At 39.3% G+C, this 25,000-nt stretch overlaps 3 protein-coding genes across 7 annotated transcripts in view; 2 read left to right on the forward strand and 1 right to left on the reverse strand.

The window, feature by feature from the left end:
- Positions 1-4,297: 4,297 nt before the first annotated feature.
- Positions 4,298-15,985, forward strand: LOC137982746 (neuropilin-1-like). The gene is made up of 5 exons (XM_068829891.1): positions 4,298-4,425; positions 6,177-6,632; positions 9,360-9,667; positions 10,501-12,482; positions 15,885-15,985. Exons 1-4 carry the CDS (start codon positions 4,404-4,406, stop codon positions 10,645-10,647), a joined length of 933 nt encoding a protein of 310 aa, XP_068685992.1. The 5' UTR covers positions 4,298-4,403; the 3' UTR covers positions 10,648-12,482; positions 15,885-15,985.
- Positions 15,798-21,427, reverse strand: LOC137982747 (EGF-like repeat and discoidin I-like domain-containing protein 3). Of its 3 annotated transcripts, none has more exons than XM_068829894.1 (4): positions 21,242-21,427; positions 18,574-19,029; positions 17,447-17,730; positions 15,798-17,005 (listed from the first exon to the last, which is right to left on the reverse strand). In XM_068829894.1, exons 2-4 carry the CDS (start codon positions 18,998-19,000, stop codon positions 16,868-16,870), a joined length of 849 nt encoding a protein of 282 aa, XP_068685995.1. In that variant the 5' UTR covers positions 19,001-19,029; positions 21,242-21,427; the 3' UTR covers positions 15,798-16,867. The 3 variants fall into 3 exon arrangements, with proteins under 3 accessions (XP_068685995.1, XP_068685994.1, XP_068685993.1); XM_068829893.1 differs by lacking the exon at positions 21,242-21,427 and adding an exon at positions 20,925-20,982; XM_068829892.1 differs by lacking the exon at positions 21,242-21,427 and adding an exon at positions 20,185-20,312 and having other exon boundaries at positions 15,800-17,005.
- A 484-nt stretch (positions 21,428-21,911) lies between these two features.
- LOC137983518 (retinoblastoma-like protein 2) overlaps positions 21,912-25,000 on the forward strand; it is a 23,345-nt gene continuing 20,256 nt past the window's right edge. The window contains exon 1 of one of the 3 annotated variants that reach the window (XM_068830675.1): positions 21,912-22,107. The gene's annotated coding sequence lies outside the window, so the exon portion shown is untranslated. Of the gene's footprint in view, positions 22,108-23,421; positions 23,560-24,874 lie in introns of those variants that run through there. The other 2 variants (XM_068830677.1, XM_068830676.1) reach the window with 2 other exon arrangements.

A 25,000-nucleotide genomic window follows, 5' to 3' on the forward strand; every position in this document is an offset into this window, starting at 1 on the left:
TCACTACAAACGACACAAAAAGATAAGAATGACAGAATTCCATTCACCCTCACTTTCCATCCCCATAATCACACAGTCAAAAGCATCATTCTTAGTAATTTTAAATTACTCCAAAATGATCCCGAGACTGGTAGAATCTTTTCGCAACCACCACTTATTTCATTCAAACGCGACAAAAACGTAGGCAACTTTTTAGTTAGAAGCGCGCTCGAGCAACCCGACACTTTCAAATGCGCGCGCTCACGATGCAAAACTTGTCTTTTCATTGTTAACACTAGCAAGATATCGGGACCTAAGCGATCTGTTAAGATCACCGATCGTTTCACATGTACCTCCGCAAATGTCATTTATTGTATAACTTGCACGTTATGCAATAAATTATACATTGGTGAGACAGGTAGACGACTAGGTGACCGATTCCGCGAACACCTTCGCGATGTTGAGAAGAATGACAAGGATGCATCTAAGCCAGTCGCTCGCCATTTTAATCTGCCTAACTACTCCAAAAAACACATGGCTATCTGCGGCCTTTCCCTACATCTAGGTACTACGGAAAGCCGCAAGAATCTGGAACAAAAATTCATCTTTCAAGGCGGCATCCTTAATCCTCACGGTATTAACGAACGCTTTTCATTTAACTAATATATTCCTATTTTTCACGTTGCCATGTTACCACCAATAGCGTAGCTCCTACTCTACTATAAAAACTACACGTAACCCATAATCCCTCGATTCGCTCTGACGAAGGGCTAACGCTCGAAACGTCAGCTCTTAGAATCTCTGTACGGTGGCCAATTTACATTATCAACTCCGTTGATAAAACCAAATTTTTGTATAACCTTCTATTTAGTTCACTATCAACTTGTAGTTTCTCCTCATTAGGTGACATTAAATTTTTCTGTTTGTCTTTATATAATCGCCTTTGTTGCCATTGAAAAGCTATTTATTAAGACAAGTAGATTAGTTTGTAATTAACATTATTGTTCCGCGTATTTTTATTGCAACGGTTTCAAATAACTTGTGTTTTCACTTTACGTTTACTAAGTCTAGCATTTATTATTCCACAACGCTACAAGAACAATTTTGAAATCCTTACAAGCCATAACAACTTTCAATATCTTAAGAAATATTAAATTTGTCTCTGTTTGCCTCTTGTCTCTGCCTCTTTGTCTCTGTTCGCCATTTGTCTGTGTTTGTCAACATTAAGCAGTTTTAACATAACAAAACTGATCAAATTATGTACTTTGTCATTTAGTGTCCTTTGAATTTTGACCTAAGCACAACGGGCTATTTATTGTTTTAGGAAGGGTTACGTTTTTACAAACGACTTTAAAATCTTCAGGTCCCACATCCTGCTCCCGTCTGACCTTGTAGCTCAGTCGGTAGAGCAGCGGTGATCTAACCCGAAGGTCGTGGGTTCAATTCTCACCCTGGTCAGAGTTTTTCTCTGTCCTTGCATGGGCCCATTTCCGCTGGTAGGGTTAACGCTCACATGGTTCATATGGGGTTCAAAACTAGCACTTCTCATTACACTCTAATCAGTTAAGTCTCTTTATTGTTTTAGTTTGAATCACATTTTTAGCTAGGCAATCAATACATTTACTCTGCAATAATGATACTGTATTGTGTTTTGTTATACAACTCAACACAGAATGATACAAGTCATCAAGAGTCATCCAAATCATATTTGGTAAACTTCCTGCCATTGAATTCCATGCACCGATTGGCCAGTAGACACATGTACGGATTGCGTACCTATTTTAAAAAATGATTTGGATAGTACGCACACTCTCATTAGTCAATAGCTGTGTTTAGATGAGAGTATGGAAACACGGCTGTGACAGGGCTGTGACATCACGCGAATTTTGATTGGTTATGTGTTGTCAGATGCGTGTTTTGACTGGCTGGTAGGAAATATGAAGGTGTATCAAGAAAATCTGTTTCAGCCTGAAGCAAAAAAACCCAGCATTTTCCTTCATTTCTCGAATTATCTTTGAGAAATATTTTTAAAAAGCAATAGAGGACTTTTTCCTGTGTTTCCATAGCCTCATCTAAACACTGGGAGGAGTTGGGAGAATTCGCAAACTATTACAGTGCGTTCACGCACTGAAACCAGGGCACCCAGGTGATGAAAACCAATCAGAGGGCACAGCTGAAAATATAGATTCCAACATTTTCAGATCCAGCGAATCAAATATCCGGTACAAACAATGAAATCGCAACTTGTTCGTTACCGCTTTAATGACAGTGGGATAGGTTACTGTAAATTATCTAGGTGGTCCCGGTTTCTGTAAGTTTTCTATACTGTTTCAATAGGAATAAAACGCAAACAGCGGCTACAAACATTTGCTTGAACTGCCTAACTTTTTACAAACTTAACGTTTCGTATGTTACAACATACATCATCAGAATTGATTATTATTCGGTTGTAGATAAATTTAAATTCAAATATACCACCGAAACGGATTGGGAACTAACGAATTTGATTAAATTCGTTAGTTGTCAATCAAATTTGTTAGTTCAAAATGCGTTTCAGTGGTATATTTGAATTTTAAATTTATCTGTTACCGAATAATAATCACTTGTGATGATATATATGTTGTAAAACATACCAAACGTTAAGTTTATAAAAAGTTATGCAGTTCAAGCAAATGTTTGTAGCTGCTGTTTGTGTTTTATTCTTATCGAAACATAAATGGCCCAAGTCAAAGAATCCTTATGAAACATAGCTCCATTGAGGTCGGCTCATAACCAATTTACGACGACCTGACTGACGTCATATCTTTCCAGGCAAACTGAAGAACAGCAGAAAAACAGGGAACAGAGAAGTGTTGGAAAACTGACAGGCATAGTGAGAGAGAGTACCCAGGCACAGAAGAAACAGGGCAGGGGGGAGGGGAGTGCGGCAGGTCAGCAGGAGCAAAGGTACAATACATACAGACAAGTAGTTGCGGTGTTGAAAGACACATTGTTTCAGGGTTCCTTAGAGCTCTTCTCTCCCTCAGTCAAGAGACGAGCTCTGGGGTGGAGATCCGTTCCTCGCTGGATCGGTTTTCTTCGGTGATCCCTCCTCCAGTTGGATTTATGAAGGCACGGTCGGCAAGGTGCTAGCTAGCTTTCAATACAAACTTGTTTGCACAAAGGTCCTTTACGTTTTTGCTCAGCAGGTACATGGGAAACAGAAGGAAAGAAGGAACAAAGGAATAATGGGAACAGAGGAACATTGGGTTAAGAGGAACAGTTTAACTCGCACATACACATGTGTACATATGCAAGAAAACTATTAACGCTTTCTTCTTAACAGCTAGCGTTTGAGAGCTTATAACTCTAAAGATATTCTTTGTTGGCCTCAATCACCACTGATACACGATGCTTTGTAGCGCATCCAATACGCTTTCAACTTTCTAAGGTTTTCCTAACAACGATTCAATCGTATAACTTGACATATTATCCGGTTATTTTCAATCTCGCCTCATTTACCTGCGAATGGACTTCTCGATGGTTCGTATTCCCTCCCCCCTTAGTATTATTCAGTTTGCCACCGTTCCCAGGCTCTCTCTTCTTCCAGTCTTCACTGTCTGTCTCTTGGAAACTAATTAATTAACTGGCCGCATTTTATGAAACTTTCAGACACACGTTATTAATGCCGGATAGGATCCTTCGTAAGTGTCACCTTGTGTCTCAAACCCGTGAAGAGGAATTTGTTGAATTCCCAATTTAAGTGCCGAGTCAGTTCAGCTGACACATTAAAAGAGGGAATTTCCTTTCTCACCAAATTTTCATTTCCACTATTCCAGCTCCCCATTTCCTGTAAACAAAACTCGCTTTTAAGAAAACACAATATTTTATTGTGCATTTATAGATTCCTTTCCTCTCTTGGGTGACAGAATTTGGAACTGAATGACATAATGTTTCAAATGAAGACTTCGTTCAAGTTTTATTTTCTTTGGTTTAATTGAATGGTTGCTTATCTCGGTCCTTGGTGAGGCAATTAGAAGACTACACGGCAGGCCTTCAGTCGATTTACGTTGTCAAACCGTTAACACGTCTTTTTTTAGTTATTCTAGTTATTTATGTACAGAATTCTGGAACGATGGCTGTCAAGACACAACTACTTTCTCAGACAGAACTGTAAGTCAATATTGACCGATTCTTGCAGTTGTAAACGAGCATTGTTTTTCCGGTAAAAATCAGCTGGAACAAATGTTAGTGACACAAGCAAACAAGTCGACCAGCTGAATGACGTTCTGTCACAGTGTCGTCCTTCACCAGAATGGATCGCTTAACTGCTGGAAGCGCTAACCTGTGCTAGGCGGCTCCTGTCAAAGGGAGATTACTTGCGCACGCAAGATTTAATCAACGATATAAAGAACAGTATTCTTTTGCAAGAACATTGTGTCATAATGATTGTAAACTTCAAAACAGGTAAGGCTTATTTAGTGATCGCCATGCTTGCATTGAATTAAGTCGATATTTTAAAACCTCTTTTCTCTTTCCATCACCAAGTTTATGAAGACCCCGAAACACTGAACCCCTGATGAACTCTATACAGAGTTGGATATGGTTGATTGTTTTTTGCCTTTGAATTACACTTGCGATACAGTTGAGGGATCATGATAAGTTCATTTTTACCGGGTTACAAACACCTTAGAGTGTAAAACAGACCTCCCTTCTGCATGTTTTTATTCAGTACTCTTTGGATCGGCCTTTAGCGAAATATTAAGGCAAAATAAAAAGATTAGCGATCTAAAATGAATACGCTGATTTTGTAAAAACACCGAAGGGACCGTTTCATCTAAACTTTGAACACATTTGGATTTTCAAAGACCAAAGGGATTAACACCAACATTTACCTAAACGTGACTTTGCTAGCTACGTTTTTTCAAATCGAGTTTTTACCGCACGTTTTTGGACTACACCAAAACTCAGTAATTATTCAGTTTGAATTGGAATAGTGACTTGCATATATCCATATACCTTTTTGCATCGTTTCATTTATCTTTGTCATTTTCCTTCGTCTAGAAATACCAAATTTTAAACAGGAAACGTTCGAGAGTCTTGTTTTCTTTTGTCAATTACACGCCTTTAAGATGTGGAAGGCTTAATCATTCTCATCGCTAAAACAATCTCATCTTTGAAGAGCTCTTGAATTATAATTGCAATTTTAACGATTTTTTTTCTTGTGGCAGATATTGTGGGAACCTAAATATTCTCTGTCACTTAAAGTAATAACGAAAATGTAAAAAAGTGGACTTTTCTTTAATGTCCTGTCACATGGACTAAAAGCAAACTTTATTTGCTATGTGTTTTACTGTGTATTCATTGTTTGAAAAACGTAAAGGAAATTAATTAAAAGATCTACAGACGATAGCCAATAGAACATTCAATTTTAATAAACAGTTATCACAATGTGCAATTTTATTTTCAAATAATAACCTTTAATCGTTCTACAATGAACAGGCCTTAAGCTTTTGAGAGTTTTAACGCTAAACAACCGAATTTTAATATAAACTTTATTTCTATGATGACAAGAATCAAATTAATGCACAGAATTCGAAACTGTAAACATTTTTTTAATGGACAAGAAAAGAAAATAGATGACTGATGCCGGTTAATCACCTAAAGAAAGCAAAGAGTATCTGTGTTTTCTGTGCAATATTATTGACCCACGATGTGAAAAAAGTATGTTTCAAACCTCGTCGAGAAGTCACCTAGAAAATTTGTCAATGTTCGTAAAAGAAATCAAACACAACATAATCTAAAATTTTCGTCATCGTTCAATACTATTTCTTACGTGCATGTGAATTATTCCGGCTCCGCCGAAGTGGAGGTAACAGCCATCGCCCAGTTTCGCCGACACTGAGGCCGTGAATAATTGTTTTAGTATGTACCACACTAAAAGTTGCTCCTCGGTAACCGAAGGGAAACCTGTAGTCATTTTGGTTTTCTCTGTTTGCTGAGGTTGCACTTGCTTTTCACGTCCGAGCGATCAGAATGAGCGGAAAACACAATTCACTTTTGTGGTATAGACTAATAAAATTAACAGTACCTGGAACTTTTCCATTTACGCAACTAATTAAGCTCTCTTGGGGAGAAAAAGGTTGGTATGGTTATATTGGGATTGGTCATGAATTATTTTGACGTGTTATTAATCCTTTTAATTAATGTTCATTTAGGCGAAGTTGTGTCCATGAGAGATGAACGCTTACAATTCATGCCCCCGCTTTTGAAAGTCTCTTCTTTCCTTCTCCTGAGCATACTTTTTTGGCAAAAAACCTCTGGACACTATGATCCCTGCCGCGTAGCCAGGTCAGTTCCCGAGCATGCGCTATCAGGACACGTGATCTCTACAGTAGAAGTGAAAGGACTAGAATCTTGTGTAATAACCTGCGAGCGCACCGAAAAGTGCTTCAGCATAAACTATTATTCAACGTTAAAAAGGTGTGATTTGAACGACAAAACCGTTGAATGGAATCTCAGTGACTTAAAGCCAACAGAAGGAGCCTTGTATCTCACGATGGTGTCTCGTGTCTACACGCCGAGTCAAGACTGTATTGGGGTTTGCGTACCTATCCCAGGATCCTCAGTGCAACGATGCGTTTGTGAAGGAAATACAACGAGCCTTAATGATTGTGAGTCTCGCTACCGTCAACAATATTATTCAGTTAATCTATATATTTGTATTGCACTAGTTCTAAAAGATCATAGAGAAAAAATTAAAAACACAGCCACCCTCAATTCACATTTCTAATATTGAGGTCACGACCGCCACGTTGGTGTCCCCAAACAAAGAAACGGAGGCCATGTTGGTGTCCCGACCCAATCCTCCGGGAATTGAACTTAAATATTATGCAAACGTTTTCTTTTGTTTTCGTTAAAGAAACATGTCTGTTGATCACGTGAGTGAAAACCAAGTATACCGCAACCTGGCAGTAATTTTAAATTCGCTGCAAAGATCAGTGCAAACGGACGTGCAGTTTATTATGTGAAGGATACGACCCATAAGACTTTGTAAACTTACAAAATTTGGCTGTCATCTTGTTTTCAACATGTGAATGCGTTGCTATCTCCATGGAGACCGTATGTAATGCGCGTGCGTGGCTACAGCTATACAAACGGATGAAACGTTGACAGAATGCATAAATGGCGGACAAAAATGTATTCTTTTGTTTATGCTAATGAGACTCATTAGCCTCGCTCTCAAGCAACCTTTCTTTTGCATTTTGGCCATGCAAAAGAGGCTAGTGAGGCTAATTAGCACATAAACAAAAGAATATTGTTTTGGTCGCCATTTATGCATTCGAAAATATGGTTTATCAACGGAGTTGATAATGTAAATTGGCCACCGTACAGAGATTCTAAAAGCTGACGTTTCGAGCGTTAGCCCTTCGTCAGAGCGAATCGAGGGATTATGGGTTACGTGTAGTTTTTATAGTAGAGTAGGAGCTACGCTATTGGTGGTAACATGGCAACGTGAAAAATAGGAATATATTAGTTAAATGAAAAGCGTTCGTTAATACCGTGAGGATTAAGGGTGCCGATTTGAAAGATGAATTTTTGTTCCAGATTCTTGCGGCTTTCCGTCGTACCTAGATGTAGGGAAAGGCCGCAGATAGCCATGTGTTTTTTGGAGTGGTTGGGCAGATTAAAATGGCGAGCGACTGGCTTAGATGCATCCTTGTCATTCTTCTCAACATCGCGAAGGTGTTCGCGGAATCGGTCACCTAGTCGTCTACCTGTCTCACCAATGTATAATTTATTGCATAACGTACAGGTTATGCAATAAATGACATTTGCGGAGGTACATGTGAAACGATCGGTGATCTTAGTGATCGGTGATCACTAGTGCTATGTACTAGTGTGAACTACAAACCTACTGATTCACACAGTTATTTGTTGTATTCATCGTCACATCCATCACATGTCAAGAACTCCATTCCTTATTCTCAATTTCTTAGACTTCGACGTCTATGTAGTGATGACTCCGATTTTTCCAGCAAATCAGAGGAGATGTGCCAGTTCTTCGAAAAACGTGGCTATCCTGTCTCTGTGGTCAAAGCGGGCCATCATCGCGCCCAACAATTTGATCGACAGTCGTCACTACAAACGTCACAGAAAGACAAGAATGACAGAATTCCATTCACCCTCACTTTCCATCCCCATAATCACGCAGTCAAAAGCATCATTCTTAGTAATTTTAAATTACTCCAAAATGATCCCGAGACTGGTAGAATCTTTTCGCAACCTCCACTTGTTTCATTCAAACGCGACAAAAACGTAGGCAACGTTTTAGTTAGAAGCGCGCTCAAAACCAACGAGCAACCCGGCACTTTCAAATGCGCGCGCTCACGATGCAAAACTTGTCTTTTCATTGTTAACACTAGCAAGATATCGGGACCTAAGCGATCTGTTAAGATCACCGATCGTTTCACATGTACCTCCGCAAATGTCATTTATTGCATAACCTGTACGTTATGCAATAAATTATACATTGGTGAGACAGGTAGACGACTAGGTGACCGATTCCGCGAACACCTTCGCGATGTTGAGAAGAATGACAAGGATGCATCTAAGCCAGTCGCTCGCCATTTTAATCTGCCCAACCACTCCAAAAAACACATGGCTATCTGCGGCCTTTCCCTACATCTAGGTACGACGGAAAGCCGCAAGAATCTGGAACAAAAATTCATCTTTCAAATCGGCACCCTTAATCCTCACGGTATTAACGAACGCTTTTCATTTAACTAATATATTCCTATTTTTCACGTTGCCATGTTACCACCAATAGCGTAGCTCCTACTCTACTATAAAAACTACACGTAACCCATAATCCCTCGATTCGCTCTGACGAAGGGCTAACGCTCGAAACGTCAGCTTTTAGAATCTCTGTACGGTGGCCAATTTACATTATCAACTCCGTTGATAAACCAAATTTTTGTATACTACTTCACCACCGAAGCAGCACCACAGTTTCTTTAGAAACTACCCCTTCATTCATTTATGCATTCGGTCTATTGTTGTCCTACTCTTCGGCGATCACGGAACAAAAGAAATGTTGGGAGTTGTTAGCTTAAAAGTTTGACCAGTTTCAAACTTCGTAAAACAACACGTAACAACACGCAGCAGGGTGTGCATTAACGGACGCAACATGTAACACCCGACAATGTGGAACAATGTTGACCAACAATGGTGCGTCCATTTGCACAGGGCTTAAGTCGGCTTAAGTCTTATTTCTAATTAGGGAATTCTTCCAAAACAAGCACCAACATAAGGGCGGTGTCACCTAGTGTGATTCTTGCTATTCATAGTGTAACTCTTTCAATTGACTGAACTGTTTTCGCGTTGCATTTTCGAAATAGCTTGTTCAAAAGCACTTGGAATGGAAGACGGTCTAATCAAAGATACCATGATAAAGGTATCATCCACGCATCCGGACAGCAAAAAGGTATGGGGGAGACTTCACAGCAAGGAGGGAAGCTGGACTCCAATTGATGATTACAAAAAACAATGGTTCCAAGTAAACTTCGAACCGGAAGTAAAAAGAATCACACACATCGCCACGCAAGGAAACGGAAAAAACCATTATTGGGTGAAAGAATATTACGTCATGTACAAGAAAAAGGGAGCTTCGACTCTCCAACAATATATGGAAAGCAACAAATTAGTGGTAAGACGAAATTTCCTGGGTGAATATCATGTCACTTTTTCAATGCTCATACTATTGGTAGGGCATGTAGTTCCCGGTGTTGTGGTCTGTCTTCTTTTGTGTATCATGGTTGGGAGGGTAAATGCTCGGAGATATTAGCTACACCAAGCTACTCTAAAATCCGAGGGTAAAGAAAGATATATGATATGATATGATATGATATGGTTCTCCCTCAATTCCGAAGAAAGATTCTGTCTGGGAGGCCTAACCACATTGTCATTGTTGCTTTTTATCGTTTCGGTGTACATGTCAGCGATTCAAAGGTAACTTCTTACATTGTTGCGTATAGGTCCCAATCATTTCTCGATCGATACTTTCCGAGGTCAAATCGATTTGTCCGGCAGTTCTCACCGTGAGCACGGAAAGGAGAAATGTCTAGTTTCTAAACAAATTGACAAGAAAGTGCTTGCTCGAGTTCTAGTCCCAAATCTATTAAAAATCTACTACCACTTTGATAGTCATCATAATTACTGTGTTAAGTTTGAGCTTTTATGCGTCTGCACGTTTGTCGTCCCCAGTCTTGGAGCTGCTCACCTTATACACCCAACTACAATAGGAGACAGCTGAGAAGACTGTAACTGAATAGCTTAAAGGCCCACCTTCAACCGACAGGTTTTCGACCGTTTGTTTTTGTTATGGAAATTCGTATTTCTTATCGCAGCGATCTAATTGGATGAATCTCGGATTCGGGTGGAATTTTCATATATGAAAATTGTTCCGAGGCACGCAATGCCTGTCGTTTGAAGGTGTGCCTTTAACGTTACATTCAAAGATATTTTCTCTTGTACTTTCAGAATTTCACCGGCAATAAGAACCAAAATGCCGTGGTAACAAACAAGATAGCAAATCCCTTTGAAGCCACTGCAGTCCGTATAATTCCAACAACATTTTTCGGGAGAATAGCTTTGCGGATTGAACTGTACGGATGTGACATCAAGTGAGGTTTTGATATTGGAATGCATCACCCCCCGAAAACCTCACCTGACAGAGGAAAACAAGGTCTCGTCCTAAACAAAGATTGAAATTAAATTGACTCACATTACTGTTATGATTGTAACCTGGTTGTTGGTACAGTATTCAATGGGCAAAACCACGTATTCATTTATTGCGCAGTTCTTGCATTGGAACTACTGGAAAAAAATTAGTAACCTCGTTCTCTACTCTCGACGGAGAAAAGCCGAGGCTTTATGACAAGAAATGATGGTACAGTGAAGGAAAAGCAAACTTCATTTTGTCGGGAGATGGATTTATTGTCTGATAGGACAAACTGATTTATATGTATTGAAAAAGGTTTAGCTCTTCAACTTTGTCCTTGGTCTAAAGGACACACAAGGAGTACACTCTGTCAATTATTTTCGAAGGAAATTAAGCAGCAGAGGTCCATAACCCATCAGTTTTCGGTCTCGTTGTTATCCAAAACGTTAGACACTTGCCACATTTAAGAACATGCCTTAGGCCGGTACAATACAAAATGAATTTAAAAAACTAAACTAGTGAGCAGCACTCTGCGAACTGTATCTGTAAAACTTGTTTAGTCTCCGACACATTTCGTCTAGTTTACGTAGACTTCTTCAGGGAATTTAACAGTAATACGAAAAACCCAACGGGTTGAAAGGAGTAACGCGCGTTCACAGCTTCAGTGCTGAGATTCAGTGCTAAGTACCATATTTGGAAACCCCTCGCTCCAGTTAATTTCGCGCGAGAACATTGGTGGTATTGCGTCACGGTGTTCTTGCGAACTGATTGGTTAAATGTTTCTCTCTTGTTGTTCCAAATATGGTACTTAGCAAATCGAATATTCAGAAGCTTGTTTCCCAGCACACAAGGGGCCGTTACACGTTTCAACCCTTATGGGTTTCTGGTAATGCATTAAACGCCTGCATTTAAGTCATATTTGATGGCAAAAATGAAGGCCACCAACATTAAGGTTTGACCGGATTTTCGAAAGGGAACCAGAGGCGCAGCTGTGAAATATTAGGGAAGGCGTGAGAACAATGTTTTGGGGCCAAACTAAAACCATGGCCCCAAAAAATACAACAATGATACAACACGGACGATACGACGCGTGATTCGGTCTCAGATCGGTTAATTTGAATCCCACGCTGTTTAACAATTCTAGGCCTCAGCAAAACGTTGCTGAGCGTTTATGAAAAGGTGCTCATAAAAACATCGGAAGTACTTATCGGTAAGCATGTTTACCGATAACGTGCTGGGGTACATAGTTACAAATCAGAACACATAAGATTAAATATTATACAAACGAGTAGATCTTTCGGATTAACTGTTTACTTTCGGAATTTCTTTTTCGATTAACTGTAGATTTTAGGAAAAAGCGTACAAATAAATAGAAGATACACTTTCTTAAATAATTTCAACAATCTTTTAGTTAAAATTTAACACCATTTTCCTCGAACTTTTGTTAAAAACTTATTCAAGACCGTACAGGCAGAGACCTAGGCTCGATTTCCCGCCGCTCACTCGAGTTCGGGTATCCTCCCCGAGAAGAGACGGCTGGACGCGTGAGCAATAGATTGTGTCTGTGACGTAAATTCAAAATATAATTTATGCGAAGTTAATAGTGGCGGGGAAATAGCATTAGACATCCCAAAAACACTGATTTTAAGAAAACAGAAATTACATAACAATGCTTAAAACGTCTGTGCGAAGTTTCCAGATGATACGAGCTTGAGTTTGTGGTTAAATGATCGATGTGAGTTTGAATTCAACCGGCGAATCATCAACGAAATCTTCGGCTGCTTTAGCTCTCAGTCGTACGGTGGCCCACAAGGGACATGCTGCATACTAAAGATATCGCTACAAATTTTAAAAAGTAGCAACAAATGAAAAAAGAAATGCAATACGAATTAAAATAGTTGTTGAAAATTAACAAAACTTGCTGCAAATAAATAAAAACGATAGTTGCTGCAAATACATAAAAAGTAGAGTTGCTGCAAATTATTAAAAGTTGCTGCAAATAAATAAAAAGTAGAGTTGCTGCAAATTATTAAAAGTTGCTGCAAATTATTAAAAGTTGCTGCAAATAAATAAAACCTAGTTGCTGCAAATAAATAAAAACTATAGTTGCTGCAAATTATTAAAATGTGCTGCAAATAAATAAAAACTATAGCTGCTGCAAATTATCAAAAGTTGCTGCAAACAAAAAGTAAAAACGTCTGCGCGCGCATGACTTGGGAAGGACTGGCACTATGATAAATCACACAAATGCCAAACATGGCGGCTCTGAGGTGAAAAGCATGAGAGAGATCTGTCTTCGAGCTTTCAAACATGTTTTGTAGCACCTGTAGCGTAAAAGTTCTATCTAGCGAAGCCAAGTTTTGCTACTCTTGGGGCCGAGGGTTGGACTTCCAGGCATCAGCTGATGAGTTAATAACCGAAATGTTTCACCGCGGTTACCAGTACGATGTTATAGTTGCTCTACTGGAAAAAAAGGGCCACAAGATGCACCTGAGAACACCGAAAAGAAGACTAAGTGACCTTGGACTTAGGAGAAAAGGGCATGATGTCAACGAATCTGAAATTGAGTTACTTATCAGAAGAGAAGTCGAGGGTGCAGTATGCTACGCCGAATGTGACAAAATATCAAGTCCGCTAAAAATAAAACAAGTCACACCATTTATAATCAAGTTGCCAACAATTAGCATCAATTTGTTTGTTGACCAAATCAAATTCCTCGCAATTTATGTCACTTCTCTTGTTATGCAATTCATGTATTCAAGGCCCGCGCATCGAATGTCAAGCTCGATAATTTCAATTCAAGATGCTTGTTTTATAAATCAAGAAGGGAGAGAATAGCTTTTGATCAATTCTATTTTCGAGGGGGACTGAACACCTGTGGCAAAATGATTAAAAATCTGAGCGAGACAGTGGCCACTGAAAGTATCGAGGATCTTGGTCTACAGGCGAATCTTTCACTCAGCCCAAGCACAGGAATACTCGTTCCTCGCATGTCACTATAACTTCACCCAGTTCCCGAAGTTGTGAAGAGTAACTCGCTCAAAGACCCAATTGCGAATGATCAGCAAAATGAAGCACATCTACAACAAGCAGTTTGAGTAACCAATATAATCGACCAGAAAATTATGGCTACAAAAACTGACAACAGGAGACATTAGGGAGTTTAAGAAACCAAGAAGGCTACGGCGACGAAGACGTTACTTCAAACTATTAGCTTGAGCTATCCTAAGTGCTAAGTGTTTCAAGGTGTTTCAATCTTGTTTATGTTGTATAAGACAGGCGAAGTATTCGATAACCAGAATCGTACGAACGGATTTGAAAAAAAGAGAAAGAACAAAAGATTTACTGTTTCTTGTCCATGTTGTCGTCAAAACCCGAAAATTGGTCATTTCACGTTGTTGTTTTGATGAGTACGAGAGAGAAATGCCTTACAAAAATGCGTGCCGCACGTGCAGCATGATAATTTCTTCCTCTTTTAGGGCCTGTTTAATTTATAAGAGGCGAGCCAGCCCTGTTAGACGGGCTGGCCTGGTAAAAAGGGATGAAGTGTTTATATGGACGATTTCAGCCAGGTTTACCGGGATGAATTTTAGGAATTTGTTTACGTGTCTTGTAACCGTCAAAGTCACGCATGGGGTACCTGGTGAATTTTCTTGCTTTGACGTTCGAGACGAAAGGTTCATTTTAGCGCTAGCAAGTACGGAATGGCATTTTAAAACAAAAGATGCAAAAATAATTCTGGGATTATGCAAATCCGACTACGTTTTCAAGGAAACCCACACGTCATGAGAATTTTTCATTCCAGCTAACCGGGCTGGACCGTTTATATGAGAATTTTTCAGCCTGGCTTGCCGAGATCTCCGTAGCTCAGACCGGGATCTCCGCAAGTGGGCCAGCCCGCCTTGTGATATAAACGAACCGAAATTTTACTAAATGAAAACAGGCATGAGCCGAGATCTTGACAAAGGGGGCCTAGCCGGACTGGCCCGCCTCATATATTAAAACAGGTGATATTACTGTTTATTGGTGTTGTCGTTGCCGTAGCAGTTGTAATTTCTTAAACTCCCAATTGGGACGATAAACGGGTTGCCCGCCATTACTGGTGCAGTTCCCCTCGAAAATAGAATTGATCAAAAGCTATTCTCTCCCTTCTTGATTTATAAAACAAGCATCTTGAATTGAAATTATCGAGCTTGACATTCGATGCGCGGGCCTTGAATACATGAATTGCACAACAAGAGAAGTGACATAAATTGCGAGGAATTTGATTTGGTCAACAAACAAATTGATGCTAATTGTTGGCAACTTGATTATAAATGGTGTGACTTGTTTTATTTTTAGCGGACTTGATATTTTGTCACATTCGGCGTAGCATACTGCACCCTCGACTTCTCTTCTGATAAGTAACTCAATTTCAGATTCGTTGACATCATGCCCTTTTCTCCTAAGTCCAAGGTCACTTAGTCTTCTTTTCGGTGTTCTCAGGTGCATCTTGTGGCCCTTTTTTTCCAGTAGAGCAACTATAACATCGTACTGGTAACCGCGGTGAAACATTTCGGTTATTAACTCATCAGCTGATGCCTGGACGTCCAACTCTCGGCCCCAAGAGTAGCAAAACTTGGCTTCGCTAGATAGAACTTTTACGCTACAGGTGCTACAAAACATGTTTGAAAGCTCGAAGACAGATCTCTCTCATGCTTTTCACCTCAGAGCCGCCATGTTTGGCATTTGTGTGATTTATCATAGTGCCAGTCCTTCCCAAGTCATGCGCGCGCAGACGTTTTTACTTTTTGTTGGCAGCAACTTTTGATAATTTGCAGCAGCTATAGTTTTTATTTATTTGCAGCACATTTTAATAATTTGCAGCAACTATAGTTTTTATTTATTTGCAGCAACTAGGTTTTATTTATTTGCAGCAACTTTTAATTATTTGCAGCAACTTTTAATAATTTGCAGCAACTTCTAATAATTTGCAGCAACTCTACTTTTTATTTATTTGCAGCAACTTTTAATAATATTTGCAGCAACTCTACTTTTTATGTATTTGCAGCAACTATCGTTTTTATTTATTTGCAGCAAGTTTTGTTAATTTTCAACAACTATTTTAATTCGTATTGCATTTCTTTTTTCATTTGTTGCTACTTTTTAAAATTTGTAGCGATATCTTTAGTATGCAGCATGTCCCTTGTGGGCCACCGTACAGTCGACCTCGTCGGCCCCCTCGTTTTGCCAGCAATAAACTCAGCAGTACTTTCAATTGATCTTGAGGAATTTTACTTGCTCTTACATTAACGAAGTATGAGGAGAAAATTGCAATAGCAATGGATTTGAAAGCCGTATTTTGACCTTGGCGCCATCTGGAAAACCAGTGAAGTTTGCGAACTCAGGCGGTAGAAAACGACACAATTCCCATTGTCCAGCTTCTCGAACGCTTTTCGTTGTCGCAATCTTGGATGTTTCATACCTTAAAGCACTGTAAACCTCGAACAGGCCGGGTCAAAGAATACCTTCGCAGCCAAAACATATAATTTATGCCAGACGGATTTGTGCAGGCGAGTTTCTGATTGGCGGAGATTAACAATGGCTCACCTCACGCGTCCAGCCGAGATTTCGGGAGTGAGCGCTGGCTCATTTCCCGAAACAGCGGCTGGTAATCGAGCCTAGCAGAGGCAGAGACCCAGCAAAAGGAATTCAGAAATGCGCGTCTAAAACGGTAAAACTCTCGACCCACAATTAACACAGAAATTTCCTCAAAATATTGAAGGGAACGAAGAACAAGCTGCCGTTATTGAGAAATGTAAAGATTAACAAGAAAAATTATTATGGTCCCGCTGGGTTGTCAAAATAATCCCAGAACTCTGCGCATCTCGTACTTTCCTAATCCGAGGTGCACTTCATCAGCTTTTATGCTTTCCTTCTTCAAGGCGCCTCGGTCTCAGCATTGGTCATTTGGGTTTTTTAAGTCATAAGGGTAAAACATAATAGATACAAATGATACCAGTAAACAAGTGGGCCTACTTCTTTCCTGTCCTCCGCGAATTCTACAAGGTGAATTGACAAACTCGCGAGTTATATGGAAAAAGTGGGCGCACAATTCAGTTCGACTAGTTGGTAACTGCTTTCTTACTTTGTCGAAAATTCAGCTGTTCGTCTCCTATCTGCCCTCTTGCCTTTGAACGGGAATAGTTAGTAGCCGTAAAGCTCTAGCCTCATTGCTATACAAGAGTGCCAGTTTAGAGGAAAGATGCGTACCAGCTTAGCTTTAATTGGAGATGTTAACGTGTTATAAACCACTGTATTCTTGTCCTGGTTTGCCTGATATGCCTGTCCGTAGAGAATAAAAAAGTACACGTGATAATATCGGCAAAAATCATTAATATCAGTCCTCAGTTTTCCTTTAACTTGTGTGCTCATGTTAAGGGCATTTTAGACGCTTCTATTCGTCAAATGGCACGAAAGCTACGGTTATCTTATACAAGGGCCATGGTCACTCATTCGTCAGTCAACTGCTTTAGGAAAGAAAGTGTGAGAGAGAGAGAGAGAGAGAGAGAGAGAGAGAGAGAGAGAGAGAGAGAGAGAGAGAGAGAGAGAGAGAGAGAGAGAGAAAATATTTGTCTTTTCTTGGACTACAGGGACAGTTGAACATTGGCGTTACAGTTATGGCTTTCTCAAGAATGAAAATAATCAATTGGCAAGACTAAAACAACAATATGTCAGAATCGAGTCAAGTCTACTGTAAACTTACGAAAATTTTAGCATTTTTACCGTTGAGTCCGAATGAAGAGACCCATCAGACCACCACCACTGAATGCGGTAAGAAGTAACCCAGCACTCGTCGTTTGGTGCTCCCTGTGTCGCGATGACATTCACAGTTTTCTCGCTTGTAAATGAAACGGTAATGTACTGATTTCGGTTATTTTCTGCGGCCATCCAACATTCGGAGCCATGGAGACGTCCTTTCGAAGCATTATACCCTGGCTTTTCAGAAACAGCTGAGATATTGTTATTGGGGATGGCTCCACTTTCCATTCCAAGAGCCCCTTGCAGAACTGAAGGAAAACAAGACAAGTGTACATACAACTAGTAAGCATTGCGCATACTCCTGACCTCGCTGTCTGGCCGGTATATTACCCATGCGTACAGCCACATCACCTTGTCAGTGAGCGCCATTGACAGCTGTTTCAGTGTTGTTAGGCCTCATCTGCATGACATAGACGTTTAACTCCCTCTGACCCAAAGAGATAATTGTATGTGAATTTCAAATTCCGTTTTTGATTGTTTGTGCTTCACGTTTTTTTCTTGCCCAATACTGTCGATTGGTTTGGGTCAAATTTCACCCACAAAGCAAGAATAATAAATAAACTAGTAATTACCATCAATGAGTGGAATGCTGCCGAGAGGTATCAAAACGGATCGCATGCCATGCAAATCAACGCTGCTTAATACATGTCCTGTCAGCACAACGCAGTCGTCCAGAAATACAAAAATCCGTGCTTCTCTAATGAAAACGATTAGAATGGCTGCCTCGTAACATTGGCAGCAATAAGTAATCAGTGCTTCATCAAGATCAAACGCGGGATTCTATTAATAAACGAAATTAGAGTAGTATGTATTACTCTAACGAAATTATATTATATATGCATAGAGAATGGCGGGTAAACTTTCAAAACGATGTTCGAATGAAATATTTGATCGTTTACTGGGCTAGGCTAATGGTGAATTCAAGATGTTTTGTCACCAATATTTTTTTTTTCCAATTAGAGCACTCCTGTAAAATAAAAACTCGATTCCAACAAGAAATAATTAATATTGGTTTATTCTGTTTTGTTTTGAGAGAATGAAATGTGTGAACCCAAAACGCCTTCTTAGCAGAGAACAAAAAATGTACGTACTTTCACATCGAAATCCACTGAATCCCAAAAAACACTTGCAATGCTCTCTGGGACTAGGAACGCACGTTCCTCCATTCTCACAGCGCATGCTTGCACAGGTGCGATGTTTCCGAATCACCATATCCATGGATAATGCTCCCTTCCTTGGGACCAAGTGGTCTGGGGACGAATCTGAGGACGCGTTGTTCAGTTCACAAGTTTTGTGCCATGCAAAGTAATTGACGCTGAAGCAACGAGAATCCATCTCGCACGAAAATGTACATTTCTCAAAAGTTGTGCTTTTCAAGGTCTGTATCACATGACCCACTAGCACGTGATGTTTGTTTGAGAAACTTGTGCGACATTGACTGGAGCAAGTGGCTATCGAAAGATAACCACTTGAGAAAAGTATGATGTCAACCAAGATCAGTTCGAAATATTTCGACATTCCTTAAACGCAGAGCATGGTCACATTACCTGAAATAAACCATATATGGAATTAAGTTGTTACGAAAATCGCTCCAGTCAATCAATTTTTATCTTGCAAATTGTTTTTTTTAAATTTACGAAGAAGACAGCCATACCAGTAGAACAAAGAAAGTAAATAATTTGTCCAACGTTTAATTTTAAAAACGAGACAAGCTTTGTTTCCCAGTGCCTTAGAAGGGTTATGAGTTTTTTTTTTTCAGTCATACGATTACTTTGTTACTCTCTCTCCCATTGAGGGGGTGATTTCATGATCATATTCTAATTATGCCATGAGGAATTTTTGCCCAGTTTGTAAAAGCAGATCATTTCACTGGAATCTACTTATCAATCAAATAACAGAACATAGAAAAATTTCGAGATTTTTGTTTGTGATCTGTGGAATAGAACGGAAATTTGGTGTAGTTTTCGAGAATCATTCTAATTCTGTCCACTCTGCCGGCAAACGGATACGGGATGACAATGACGACAATGGCCAGGTGTTAGTTCAGCCCGAATCATCGCTGAAGCAAGCGGCTTGACGGAGTTTGAATGGAGTGGTACGGTAACTGAACTAATCATACAAAGAAAAATAATACCGCGGAACAACTAGAGCTCAATGCAAATAGACGAAATTGGATACCTCCAAATTTAATTAAAACCTCACAGTCAAATTCACATTTAGACTGTTTTTGATCCAAATTGAAACGGATTCTTTACCTACTGAAATCGATGAAATGTAAAGCATAATGTTATTGATATTGGAATATTAGTGGTTCAGCAAATACGCAATTCATGTTGTTAAAAACACTTACAAAGAATTCAATGTGAACTAAAATGCATCTTATCCAGCAGAATACCATTTTCTCACTTTTGGCAAGGTTCCTCAGTTTTTTTTAGCAATCCAGTTTATGACTATGTCAGAGAAAAACTCAAAACTTGACCACATACATTAAAGCGACAAAAATAAGATTTGGTCGCGGACGGTGCAAATATATGAACATTTCATGTATTCTTTCGATGGTAAAAATAAGATTTGTTCCAGTTACATGATAATGGAGAGAATTTCCTCAACCGAGATAAATAAACAGTGATAAGACTGAATATTCCACATAAAAAAAACGGACCAACCGTTAACTTTGCCCAAATAAATAACGAAAATCTCACCCACGAAATATGATATGCTTTCCACGTTATTTTACCCTCTCAGATTCTGGCAGCACCGACTTATTACTCCTTGAAATACTGCACTGGTCTGTAAAATAATCCAACCTCTGGCATTGAGATTGCATTTGCTCAACCTGACAGAACGACGTCATTCTTTAGCAGTTGAGCTGACTGATTTAAGTACGTTGCCAGAGAAAGAAAAACAGACTTTATATAAACCTTTGTTATTAAATTTTTAATTTTCTGCTACTGTTGAGGTAGAGACGTATCCTGCCAAAGGCAATTCTTCGGTGCAAAACTTAAGGAGAAAGTAAAGTTTCTTCAGCTTCCTTCATTAACGGCAGGAGTAGATTCTTTATAGAAGTTAATTAAACATTACTACGCAGCTGCTCTGAGTGGTTTTATCACTTAAGCGCGCGCATCCGTTGCTTTCATGTGCTCGTTAAAATTTTGTTCGCATAGCGTTATCTCTTATTTTGATGCATCCAGTAGTCCTTTTAAATTTTCAAGAGAGACAAATGGCGTGTTTTCTTCCATGAAGCAAGATAATTAGCAATTGTTGACCATTATCGTTCTGCCGGGTTTTACTGAACGCTATTGGTCCTTGGGTATCTGTTCAGAATGACGAAAATACTTTGTCATTATGACACCCTACTTTTTTATTTGTGCTTACATCCCATGGGTTTTGAAGATGGTGGTGGTCAATTTTCGTAGATTAACATGATAAAATACAGTGTTACCTCGGAGATAAGTCACTGATGAGAACCGCGTTAAAAATCGCGCCCCTGAGCCCATGAAATGATGAAAGTACCTTTGTCAGAAGTTGAACTGAGAGATGTTATAAATGCAACAAGCCATGTTTATATGGACATGTAAACATTTTCTCGTTACGAACCATAAAAAAGAAAACTTAAACATTTCAGATAAAAGCTGGCTCAGTGTTAAGGTCTTGTCGGCATTGTCTGTTCTCCTACCAATATAAGCTGGTTTTGTTTCTGTCTATTATAACTAGTTTTCGGTAAGTGAACCGATACAATATAAAAACTACTGTACTTACATAATTTTAGCTGAAACAACACAGCAGTCATAACATGATTGTCCAGGTGAGTGTAGTCTTGAGAACTGAGGGACAGTTTAGTGATGACATTGACAGAAGTTTTGACAACTGAAGCGGGTGAATTAGTCTTACTTGACTGGAGACCAGTGTCCATAACTGTCATAACTGAGTTACAGTAGGACTTGCACTTACCCAGACTCCCAGTAAAACCTCCACTCCCTTTATGATCTGGTTTAAAAACCATTTGTAGTCTTAATTAGGTAGTTACTATGTTCATTGTTGTTCAGTTTGTCCCAGAATACTTTATTTAGTTATCTTTTGCTAGATCAGTTTATTTGTGAATGTTATCTCGATATCTGATAAAACAAGTACCTTAAGGAAATTGTAATTAACTCGGGAATTGTTGTTTCTTGAAAAGAACCCTGTTATTCTCATATTTTATCCTGCAAGTTTGCATATTATATATTTCTACAGACGGTGAATTACTCTTTTATGTAAGTTAAGGCAATTACTGTAATTGTTGCCGGTTTACTGCTTTAATTTAAACTGCAAAAAATTAGTAGCGGGAATGAAAGAGCATAATTATTGTATCGGTTTTTGTCCACAAGCATTATCATAAATTATGATAACGTCAACAAACAAGTCCTTCGAAATACTCATAACACACCAAACAAAAGAACGCTACGAGAAGAAAATAATTTAAAGCTTTTGGATAAAAATGATAATTATTAACGAGGATTGCGGGTGAGAGTATGAAAGAATGAGTTATCTTGAATGCCCATGCGCTCATTAGATACGGCCTCGCACAATCTAAGCTTGCAGTATTTGACGCGGGAAGTCATTACGTTCGCGGCCTCGTCACAAAGGTATGTTAACACGATAAATATGACTCTTTGAACAGATATATGGGTAAAGACATTCAAGAATGAATGCTTTCTTGCATATCCATGATTGCTTGCATCACAATACCCTCTGTGCAATTCAGTTGCTAAATATAAAGTTTGTGAATACTAGGACCATTTCAGTGTTACTTTTTGACAAGTCTAAATTCTATTCCTCCTCTGTTAATTTTATGAACTCTCTGCCTTAAAACGTATGTCATGCTTATGTCGAAAATAAGTGTGGGTACTGATAAATTGTCGAATATAATGTTTCTTAAAAGCAAACATAGTATTTGTAATACCTTTTTGAGCCCAGTGCTCTTCACAACAGTAGCACCTGACGCTTCGATGTCATACTTTCTCAAATAAGAACAGTAAACGATCGCCTTTGATTTAACATTGCCTTCAATTTTACTCGAACGGGCCTTCGGTGGCACGGGCGGTCCTCCTGCACTTTTCGCAAGACTCAGCTGACATGTGGTTCCTTTGGGGGGTATTTGGAGACAATTATCTGTCAAGTAGATTTTACGGATTATAAATCTTTCGCATTTAATTGCACTCAGTCCGTTTTTCACCCTAGTCGACGCCATTAAAAATATGTTTGTATACCTAACTTTATGAATAACAAGTGGGTCATGTCCTGATCATGGAATGAGCCAGCTTAAGACATAACTAATAGTTCACTGTCTACTTGCCAATGTGCTTAACACAATTTTTCGTTACAACCTGCGTCAAATTTGCCCACGAGTCGTATTCCTGCTTTTATCCAGTAATGTGTCATGATCACGACGAGTTCTTTGTGCGGCCATCAGTACAAAGCTCTCCCACCTAATGCCAGATTATTTCATTATTTTTTTTCTTAGAATAAGAGCGAATACCAACTAGAAATAACGTTAATATTTGATCGTCGTACCGGTCCTTTGCTTAATATGTACAGTAGAGAAGGCAAAGCCTGGACCATGGAGACATCGGAATACCGGGGGTACTGTTTCTTCCTTGCTTCAATCAGCATCTTCGAAAAAATAGAGGCAGACAATTTCACGCCAACCTGCACGGTTCGACGGGATATCGGTGCATTTAAAATTTGGTGGAAAAGTCTCAATTAACTCATTTCTTGATGCAAAAAACAAAAAGGAACCATCGACTCAGAAGCAGTTTGAAGTTATTTATTAAGCGTCACGGTAACTTCTTTACTGAAATCTAGGAAGCAATAAATAGGCGATTAAGAGGTGAAGGGCTTGGTCACTGGCCACAAATTCATAACCGGAAAATCAAGTCGATGTCATAACTTAATGCACAAAAAACACTGGTAGATGGGAAATGATGTGCTCTTTTTGTGGAAATGGGAGGCGGGTTTGCACCGCAATTGTCACTGTTTATTTTCGTTTGCCGTCTCATCAACTGCTGATCTTGTTCAGTAAAGGGCAGGTTTACACGGTAAGGAGCGCAAATCTTGCATGTATTTTGACAGCCGATGAACGTCCGATTCAGTCATGGAAATGAAAATCGGTACGATTTTAAAAATCTGTTGTAGTGCAAATCGCACCGCATAAACCGGCCTCAATCGAGTGATTGTGAACAGTTGTGAATTTCCTGAAAACGAAAACTTAAAACTGATCAGTCATGCTTTTAAAGGAGCGAAAGTTTATTCCGTTCTCGGGTCACAACAAATTAGCTCTTTGATATTATACACAGATACTCTCGAATGTCGCGCGCGCGCTTGGGGCACAAACGTGGTCAGTGTGCAAGGAAAAGGAGGAACTACGTCTGCAATTTTAAAAACGGACATGATCAGTGGAATGTTAACTTTACTGTCGTTTGAACATTGTATGGTCCTATAAGAAGTTTCGATATATGATGTTGGATAAAGTAGTTCCCCACAGCAACTATTATATATAAAAGGAATTCAAGTGAACCGAGAACTTTCACCGTTTTGAAGGAATTATATACATCTCACTTCTAGCGCGGGTTGCTCGAAGCACGGTTATCGCTAACTGGCATTAAATACCATGGAAACCTTTTGGTTTTGACACCTCTTAACCAACGGATAGCGCGAACCAGGCTTCTAGCAACCGTCTCGAAGATAATCTTTCGAGTGACAGTTACTTTGGAGGCGTTTTATTGTCTAGTGGATCAGTTAGGAAGTGTGGTACTTCATTATAGATAGTTAGAAACTATTTCCCGCTGTCGGCTGTTTATTCTGCCAGTGACAAGAGAGAGCACATTCGATATCATTCTATTGTCACTTGTTGATTATTTATTCTCGAATGCAACAGACTACGATTTCGCCCAATTTTCTTGCTGCGTTATAGTGCTTTTGTTGTCCTTATTTGTAAAAGGTTTTGGAGGTAAAGCTCCTTTTGTATTTGACAGCCTTCATTGTAACTCGGCCTCCTTAAGCCTATGATATGAACGTCTTTAATCTTCTTAAATAGTGGCAAAGTCAAGCAAAAATTTACTCGGCAATCCTTCGGAGAAATATTCTCGGTTCAAGAATTTCATGACTTGAAAAATCATTAGTTCCTGACAACCTCGTGTTTAGAACGTGAAGAAATTTGTTCCACCCGAGTTCTCCTTGTCCGCCAATTTTTTTTGTTTCGCGCCAAGAAACAGGTTAATTATATTAAAATGAAAACAAAACAACTCTGTTGTCATTTACTGCTGAGTTCACGATCTGAACTGAAAAGAACAGTCACTTGTGACAAATGATATTTTGACGTCTAACTTTCGAATACTTAGCCCGCCGCAGTTCTTGATACTTCACTGAAGCTTCTTGAGAATTAAGTCGGTCAGGAATATTCTGAGGAAATAATACACATGAAGGTTACATAAGTAAGATGGCTGACTCTTCAGTGCATTCGTTATAATGTTACTGGTT

The sequence above is a fragment of the Montipora foliosa genome, chromosome 13 (genome assembly GCF_036669935.1).
Source record: "Montipora foliosa isolate CH-2021 chromosome 13, ASM3666993v2, whole genome shotgun sequence".
In the NCBI taxonomy this organism is placed as follows: domain Eukaryota; kingdom Metazoa; phylum Cnidaria; class Anthozoa; order Scleractinia; family Acroporidae; genus Montipora; species Montipora foliosa.

Excerpts from the sequence above, each read along its gene's own strand:
- LOC137982746 (XM_068829891.1), top strand. The coding sequence starts at position 4,404 with ATGATTGTAAACTTCAAAACAG. Across the intron at positions 4,426-6,176 it reads GATTGTAAACTTCAAAACAG|GCGAAGTTGTGTCCATGAGA; the intron begins GTAAGGCTTATT and ends ATGTTCATTTAG. Across the intron at positions 9,668-10,500 it reads TGGAAAGCAACAAATTAGTG|AATTTCACCGGCAATAAGAA; the intron begins GTAAGACGAAAT and ends TTGTACTTTCAG.
- LOC137982747 (XM_068829894.1), bottom strand. The coding sequence starts at position 19,000 with ATGTCGAAATATTTCGAACTGATCTTGGTTGACATCATACTTTTCTCA. Across the intron at positions 17,731-18,573 it reads CAGTGGATTTCGATGTGAAA|TTCTGCAAGGGGCTCTTGGA; the intron begins GTACGTACATTT and ends GTTTTCCTTCAG. Across the intron at positions 17,006-17,446 it reads CTCTTCATTCGGACTCAACG|GCATATCAGGCAAACCAGGA; the intron begins GTAAAAATGCTA and ends CTCTACGGACAG.